Source organism: Cariama cristata, unplaced genomic scaffold (assembly GCF_000690535.1).
Source record: "Cariama cristata isolate BGI_N322 unplaced genomic scaffold, ASM69053v1 scaffold4647, whole genome shotgun sequence".
Classification (NCBI taxonomy): Eukaryota; Metazoa; Chordata; class Aves; order Cariamiformes; family Cariamidae; genus Cariama; species Cariama cristata.
Window position 1 is genome coordinate 28,104 of NW_009624817.1, and position 8,523 is coordinate 36,626.

Sequence of the window (8,523 nt, forward strand, 5' to 3'; positions counted from 1 at the left end):
AGGTTACGCCTCGTTCACCTTTGGGGTCAATCTGTGTTCGCTTGGGGACAGCCACCCTAAAGTTTGTGCAAGAGGCTTTGCATTCAACCATGACAGGCTCAGCACTATGTCTTCTTCTAAACAGTCCAAATCCATTTTCAAATAGTAAAAGAAAGTCTACAGTTCTTATCTATTTTATACACGTGTGTTATGCTATACACCTCTAATCAGTTACGCAAACATTATTTTTACATACAGAGGTTACTTACTGTGGACACTGGGAAAGCCAGGACACTGAAAAGAAGGTCTCTGCTGGAAATTACGCACTTAGCACATCGACGTTTCTTAATTAGTCTCAACACATCAGCCAGGAAGGACACCCCGTAGAAGACAGCCTGCAAAACCTAAAGTAATTACACCTAATGAGAGAAACTCATCTAGCTTTCATTAGCACTTTCCTCAATGAACTCTGTTCTTGCTCTTCAGGGAGCTGTTTTGTTCGTGAGCTGCAAGCCCGTGTGAGGGAAATAGCTGTCAGCTAAATCTCTTTTGCTAACTGAAACTGATTAAATAAAGTTGTTGAGGAGATAACTTTAGCAGTATCTTGTTTAATAGACTAAACAGAGATGTGTGATGTGATTCAGATGGGAGAGGTGGAAGGATGTGTTGAAAGCCAGCTCCTTCACAATTCCTATGTTAATTGTTGTGTTCAATGTATCTCGGCAGGAGCAGGAGACAACAAAATATGCCAGGAAATGTTTCCTGTAAAACAATTGCTAGATAGCTTCTCCCACCATTGAGCCAGCACAGGGCCTTCGTTCTGGAGACTCATGGCGCAGTTATCTCAGTGTCAAGTAGCTCAAAATGCTCTAACACGAGAATTAGGTGCAGAAGTTATCAAAACCAGAACCTCTTTTGCTGAACTCGGAGGGATTCAGGAAAGGATTTCAAGTACTTAGAAGAGAGATCCAGACTTCACTAACTAAGACCGAATAAGTTAAACTACTTATAAGTAATGAATTTTGGAGTTGGGGAGGGTGGGGTGGGTTGTGTTTGGGGTTTTTTCTGTCTTTAAATAATTTACAAGTCATGAGGGTGGGGTTGTTTGGGAAGGATGCTACAAGGATTTGGTAAAGAATTAGGTAAGTGCACAGTGACAAAACAGAATTCCGCAAATTGTGTATGAAATTGTCAGAATATTGTGGTTTAAGCCAATACTGCTTTTCTGATTGCTTTGTTTTCTGTCCTAATGCTACACAGCCAATCATGCTGAACCAGATTTGTCAGATGCACGGAGGCAAAGCCTGGCAGAAAAATACTTCTCCCGCTACCTTGTGTTCAGCACGGAGCCTGGTTCAGTTCTGTTAACTCATGGGGTGGCCTCTTCTTTTTAAGGCTAGGTTGTCCCAGAGGGATGCAACATGCGAAACGCAGCCTACTGCAAAAGCTGGACCAGCTAGCGATGCTTGAATGGAAAGAGGCTGTGTTACAGCTTTCAGGATGAGATCTCTTTTGCCATGATCTTACTCTGAATCAGATATTTATTTAGAGAAAAGTGTCTGAAGTTGCAGCCAGTTACTTCATCGGTTTCTGAAGGAGCTGAGAAGGGTGGTGCTTGGGAGGGGACAGAACTAGGGCAATGCTTTTCCATTAGAAATTCCTCTATTATCAAAATATCTGAGGGAAGGAGGGGACTATGATTTCACCATGACCGTTGTCAAACAAGGGTTTCTGCAAGCTTTAGTTTGCAGGGACTGAGTCTTCCCAGGTTGCAAAATGCCTGTAGTTTGCATGCCCCAAGCATCCTTGCAGTTATCCGCAGCCATCCCCATCCATTTTGTGGCTTGCCAGCAAGGGGAAAGGACACATCCTTCCTTCCCTGTCCTTTACCCAGTCCGGGTGGTTGCCACAGCAGGCTGCAGCCAGGTGCTGCCCTGGGTGACCGTTGGAGTGTCCTCCCTCCCACAGGCACCCACGGCGGTGGAAGGATGGAGGGGCTGACACAGGCTGGGTGACCGGCCCAGGGTCACCCAGGACCTGGTATCGCAGGTCGTTCACCTCCCACTTCAGCTACAAAGCCCCGTGTTTCCTCTCAAGACTGTGGGTGGAGCAGCCACGTTTTTACCTAAAAAAACCCAAGCAGCTTCATCAGAGTCCATATACGGTTTTGTTCGATTCTGAGGCACCCAAACCAGCTCTTTTAAATGTGGTTTTCTCTCCCCATTATCACAATTAGCCTCGGTAACTGCAGGCACAATTTCAGTCAGTAGGGATTCAGCCCTCCAAGTCATGGGTCTCGTTCAGAAATGTCCGTACCGTGGTGCAGCGTACTTAGACCCAAGCACATGTTCAACCCAAACATGTGCCCCAGTCCTTGACCCCACCATGACACCAAAACCAAGTCCTTGAAGAGCTAAGAAAAGCCTGGTAATAAATAGAAGCTCTTGTTACACCCTGTAGAGTAAGCAGTAACTTTCTGTAAAAAGCATGAAAAATGAACATGAGGGTGGTGACAGTCTGGTGACACATGGTGACTAATTGCCAATAAAGCAATTAGGGAGAAGTCTGGTTCCCAGAGGATGGGGTTGTTATTATCTTGTTCATGGTCAGCCTTACATTAATCACAGGATGGGGATAGACTGCTTCTTTCCCCCCCTCTTCAAAATTAACTAAACCAAATATTTCTGAAAAGAAACAGTCTCAAAATGGCCACATCCTCAGTCTGGTAAATATTCCGTCATATGCAGGGGAGGACAATGTTATCTTCCGTACGGAAAATGCTTAATGTCTGAATGTGTAACCTGGCCCATTTCTCTGGCTGAACACGGGGAAGAACAACTCCTGAAGAAGTCTGAACTCTGTCTCAGGGGCTTGTTCTTGCGCTGCTCGTAGCTCTACCCTTGTCCATCGGGGCGGGTTCAAGGGTGTTTCAGTCAGTTTGCGGTCACCCTGTATTTTCCGGAGCAATAGAAGAATATACAAGCAACTTTCAAGCCAGGAAGCTGAGCCTGGCTAGAACCGTCCCTGGTAACGCTCAGTCCGGCCGGCTGCGCGGCCGGTAGACTCGAGTCAGAGCTCCAAACCCGCGCTCTTCCAGGCTTATGTGTGTAAGAAAGGTGCATCCAAATCTCGCAGCCCTTCACTAATGGGAAAATGCTGACGTAAAAAAAAATTTTTAAAAATTGACATGAAAACATCCAATTATTCCAGATGTCCTGTGACTTTCCCAAACAGCAGTGCACAAATCCGTTGCAGCCGCTCATGGAATATAAATCCACCAGCTGTAAATAAGGAGCATCCCCTGAAGTATTCCCACATGAACAGAAGGAAGACTGGAAGTGTTCAGAAAGCTAATGATTAACCTGAAGGGGAGAATATGGATATGATTATCCCTGCTGGAGAGATGCTGCTTTACCCTCTGGACCCCGCAGAGCTCCACGGCACTAGGTGCTGTAGAAATGCTTCATTTGGCCAGATCGATTTTCCAAACTGAGAGTCACAGTGACAAAGAGAAACCTTAACTTTTATCTGCTGCAGTGATCAAAGGGGTGTTTCTGTTTAACTAACCCGACATGATTTACTTTTGCATATAAGATCTAGCCACATGTGTACATTGAAATCTCCCAACTAGTACAAATAAATTGGGCTCCAAGCTCTGCCCTTAAGGGGGGATAAATCCAATATTCTGAGCAGGCTGTGAGACATAACAGTTAACATTTAGTGTAGACACACATCCATTCACATCATAGCGACCTGCAAAATACGTATGCTAAATACTGGGTCTATTTTGAAATAAATACAAAACAGCTTTCAGGAGAATTGAAAACTATTTCAATTATGAGACACAAAAGCATAAGGAATAAAATGGGGCAGGAATGAAATTAATAGTTTTTAAAGATGCAGTCTGTTCATTATGCCACAATTTACTAACAGACTTTCAGCAGTGAGCAGATTTTTATGAGCTCAGATATTTCAGGCAATGAATGGTTCAGCTTGTACTGTTTTGTGTCACTGACAAATGAATACAAAACTGTTTTTATCTGTCATTTCTGCTTGTTCAATAATCGGTCAATGAACTCACTTGTCCTTTTTTTTTTTCCCCCTACAAAAATATTTCCTTTCTGAATCTTGATTGCTATGATCATTAACTAGGTAAGTGAAACTGAAGTAACGTCAGAGCTGTGGCTCTCCTGGGAGAGCCGCATGACCAGCGAGGAATTGAATGAGGCGCTAAAAGAAGGTCATAGCTAGAAGAAATTCTTCCAGCATCCCTCCAGCAGAGCCAGGAGTCAAGCTGCATTTCCATCCCCGGAAAATGTCGGATTTCCCAGTGTTTCCATTTCAGATCAGAGCGAGCCGGCCACAGCAGCTTTCCACAGAAGGAAATTTTTAAATGCAATTCCAAAGAGCTAAGAGGAATTCTGGGGGGGACATTTTCCAAGCGATTCGTCCAGCCAGTGCCAGAAGCCAGGCAATCGCAGCCTGGCAGGAGACGGGCAGAAGAGCTGGAGCGGCGCTCAGCCTGCCTGGCTCTGGGGAAGCCTCCAAGGCTGCCCAGCGCGGCAGCTCCACTGACCCAGCACAGCCCAGCCGGAACGTTTTCCCTCTTCTTCCCCGGGAACCGAACCTCCCAGCATCCTGAGGTGTCTCCCGAGACTCCTTCCAAAGGCGCAGGAACGTAAACTGTCCTGCGTGCATGTGATGGACGTCCGTCTGTGGTTAGCAGCCACCTCGTGTTCCTCGGTGTCCCTCGGCAGCAACAGGGAGTCGTTTGATGCCAAACCACGGGACGACTCTTCGAGGTCCTGTGGAGCCCCACAGGGACCTCCATGCCCCCCCGGGCCGTATGGTCTGGCTCCTCACCCTCTTCCTCTGTTACACAGCGGCTCAGGAAATGTTTGCCACCTGGAGATACCAACAAACACTGCCCAGACCAAGGGGAGAAAGGGGGGTGAGGGCATTTCTCTGCCTATGCCCCTTTCCCTTTTTGGCTATCCTTTCCCGAAAAAAACCACATCTCTGTAGATGAAAGGCTACAGGCCGTGAAGAAGTAATTTTGCACACCCTGCCCCATTGCCACATTTTCTGCGTGAGAGACTGGCAACATCTTCAGCCCAAACCATCACCCCGTTGGCCAACAGCTGTGTTTTAACGTTGGGATTGGATCAATAGGTGGTTAAAAGATGGGAGACAAAGGACTGCAGAAGTGAAGCAGGGGCCCCCGCTGATGGAGCTTTAACGAGACCTGAGCTGTTCAGCAGATCCGTAAATGAGCCGGGGAAGGGAGCAAACACTGAGGTGGTAAAAAAAAAAGCTTTGTTAAAATTTTTTTTTTTTTTTTTTTTTTTTTTTTTTTCCCTCTGTCAAAGCGAAGCCTGACTGCAAAATTGCCAAAGAATCTCAGGATACTGAGTGCCTGACAGATCAAATAGCAGGCAAAAATCAGTATTGGTAAATGCAATGTAATGCATTTCAGAAAAGAAGCAACTTCAATTATATATTTTTCAACAGTGGGTTCTAAATTAACTATCGCCACCCAGGAAGGAAATGTTGGACTCACTGTGGATAGCCCTCTCAAATTGCCAGATCCCTGCTCACCAGTAATAAAAAAGACAAACTGAGAGTTAAGAAGAGATAAACAACAGACGAGGAGACACCTTTAGGCCACTGTATAAATCCATGCTGTGCTCATAGCTCCACCACTGCAGCCTGCCCTACTTACCCCGTCCTGAAACGAGAAAAACTACTGCAAAGGGTGACGAGGATGCTTTAATGAAAGAGGCAGCCCTTTGTGAAGAGAGATGAAAAAGGCCTGGACTTCCAGCTTGCAGAAAAGAATAACTGAGGGGAAAATCTGGTAGAGGTCTCTAATGAGTGGCAAACAAGAAGTGAACAGGGACAGATGATTAAATTATAACACAGAAGTAAAGAGGCATCCAGTTCAGTGGTCAGGGAGAAGGTTTACACCAACAAAATGAACTGCTCTTTCACATAAGGTACGCTTGCCTTGTGGCACTCGTTACCATAGGATAGGGAAGGTACCAGAAGTATAAACAGCTACATTTTTCCTTTAGATAGTTGAAGGGAAGGCTTTGAATGGGTATTAGCTAAGTTGGCCTGGATTTATTTTCTAGCTGGGTAAGTCAGTATGCCAGCGTGAGGGCAGAGCCATGGAAAGTTCATTTGATGCTTATACATGTTCATGTCTTGTGCAGCCTTTCCCTGATCATCCGCTGCTGGTCACTACGGGGAGCTGGATGATAACTTCAATGAGTATTTCTGCATCCAAAATACTTGCTTTCTCCTCTTGATCTCATGCTTTAGAGCTGTGTCATATACTGGGTGATAGATCTCATTATAATGGTGCCAGGGGATGGGGGTGGAGATGCTGTTTTGCCTGAAAGTATGTCTGGTACTTTAATGGGGCCAGCTTTCCCCAAAAATCCAAGAGAGAGAACCTGGGCACACAGTCCCTCTCCTGGGACTTGGCTGGTGGTGTTTTAATCTCCTGTCGTATGTCCCAGCAGGACAAACTAGGTATCCTTAAGGTTGTTGAATCCTGACCATTTGATCGCTGGCATTTCAGACAAATTTATTTTCAAGACATCACAAAAAGCCTCGCTGTATTGACACAAAGACGACATAGCGACAAACGATACATATGCCATCCTGACTGCAGCGATATGTGGGCCCTCGTCCTTCCACAGCCAGCTTGCCCACTGAGAAGGGCGCTGTGGCTCCCTGAAGCCCCGGCTGTTGTAGCCACCTCACGTGCCATTCACCACCTCTTGGTTGCAAATATTTCACAGAGTCACAGAATGGCTGAGGTTGGAAGGGACACAAATTTCCCAACCCCCTGGGGGTCTCCAAAGGCCCCGCTTGGGGCTGGGGAGCCTTTAGGCTTCCATTGAACTCCACCATGGAGCGTCTCCTTCTGAAGAGTAAAAGTAGAGACAAACGTACCCCGGGCCAGACCTCCCGCTGATATTTAACTCTGACGGTCGCACAGAATGGATGAAGGGCTACGGAGGTCCCTGTGGCCACCCTTCAGACTAGCAAGCGTCCCTGAAATCGGTCCCGTGCAGGAACCCTCTCCATACGCCCTGGTCTTCCCACTCCACCGCCACGAGTCGCTGATGAACGGCTCGGGCTGTGAACAAGCTTTCTCCCCCACAGTATTTCATTCTGCTTTCATTTTGATTTCTGTCTTGTGGAACGTTATCGTATTAGGTGAACCAGAACACATTACAGTCTATGTTTTTCTGTGTACTTTTAGGAAACGCAGCGAGCAGTTGAGAGCGCTGTTAAAACACAGGTAATAATGTCACGAGCACCTCTCTCTGCAGGCCGGAATTTCTTTCCCTCGTGCTCTCAACTGATTGTCAAACTAAGTGTGTACTCTGAATGGCTACATCAGCACCGTGCTATGCTTTGGTTTACCTTTTCTGTAATTTAGAGGACATAAAAGCCTATTAAAAAATGGAAGTAAAACTCCAAGCAGCATTATAATGTGTATTGAATTAAGGGTTAGATAACATGCATCAAACCTGCATGTGTCCTGGCTGGACACACCTTACCTTTCCGTCCCTCTCCTCACCGATCGCTTGGCTCTTTTAGAAGGAGGCAGCTAGCGCCAAAGTACCCTCTGAAAGCCAAGCAGCTCACCAGCCAATGTTCTTTCTGCATAAAACCTATGGATACATGTCACAGCACAAGCATGGGTCCCTCCTTAGTTTCCTTTGGGGTATAAACCGTTAAAGGAGGCAGTTTAACAGCAGCTAATGTACCAGCCGCATATGTCTTCAGGCACAGATGGCAGACAAACAAATAGACATATTGGTATCACTGTACAACACGATTTGCTTACCAGATTGAGGACTGTCAAGTATTTCCACTGCCCACCGTAAAGGAACACTTCAGATGGCCGCTCTTCTGTTCTTACGTTTGTGATTGAATAGGCAACAAAAAAATACCAGCCGAAAGCAAGGCAGTGGTATGTCGCGAGAGTAGAGATTTCCATGCTTTAGCTAAGAGCGAGTGATAATCGGTCCCAAAGCAGCTTTCCTCTTAAGGTCCTCGGTCGCTGCCTGTGGGAAATGGCAGGGCAGGGTGCTTGCTTCGGAGCGGGCTCAGGACACGTCGCCGCTTTGCTCTCCTCGAAAGGAATAATCACAAGGCTGTGAACTTTGCTTCTGTTTGTTTCCCTTTTCACTGTACAGACAGGCTGGGGGGGTGGGGGCTAAGAAGAATAGGCTTATTCCCCAGATTTAAATGCCTTGCTCAAGATTAGCGAAGATTAGTTGCAGAGTTACATAAGTTTTTTGGTTGTTTTTGGTTGGGTTTGGTTTTTTTTTTTTTCCCCCAAAAGTGTGGGGAGCTTTGCTGCTGATTTTGTGTAACGGGCTGTAGTGCTTCAGGTAGCGAGTGAAAACAAGTGGCGTTTTCCTCACTCGGAGCCATGTCTCCAGCTCAGCCCGGGAAGCCTCTGCCACTGGTGTTTATCTTGTGCCAAAGGAAGAAGTGGGAAACATAACGGTCTGTGAA

The 8,523-nt window shown here is 46.3% G+C and overlaps 1 protein-coding gene across 1 annotated transcript in view; it reads right to left on the reverse strand.

Annotated features, from left to right (window-relative positions):
• ADTRP (androgen-dependent TFPI-regulating protein) overlaps nucleotides 1–7,999 on the reverse strand; it is a 32,128-nt gene extending 24,129 nt beyond the window's left edge. Inside the window, exons 1-2 of the mRNA XM_009703317.1 lie at nucleotides 7,847–7,999; nucleotides 249–383 (exon numbers count right to left, since the gene is read on the reverse strand). Coding sequence (XP_009701619.1) covers nucleotides 249–383; nucleotides 7,847–7,999 — 288 coding nt within the window. The remainder of the gene's footprint in view (nucleotides 1–248; nucleotides 384–7,846) is intronic.
• Between the last annotated feature and the right edge of the window lie 524 nt (nucleotides 8,000–8,523).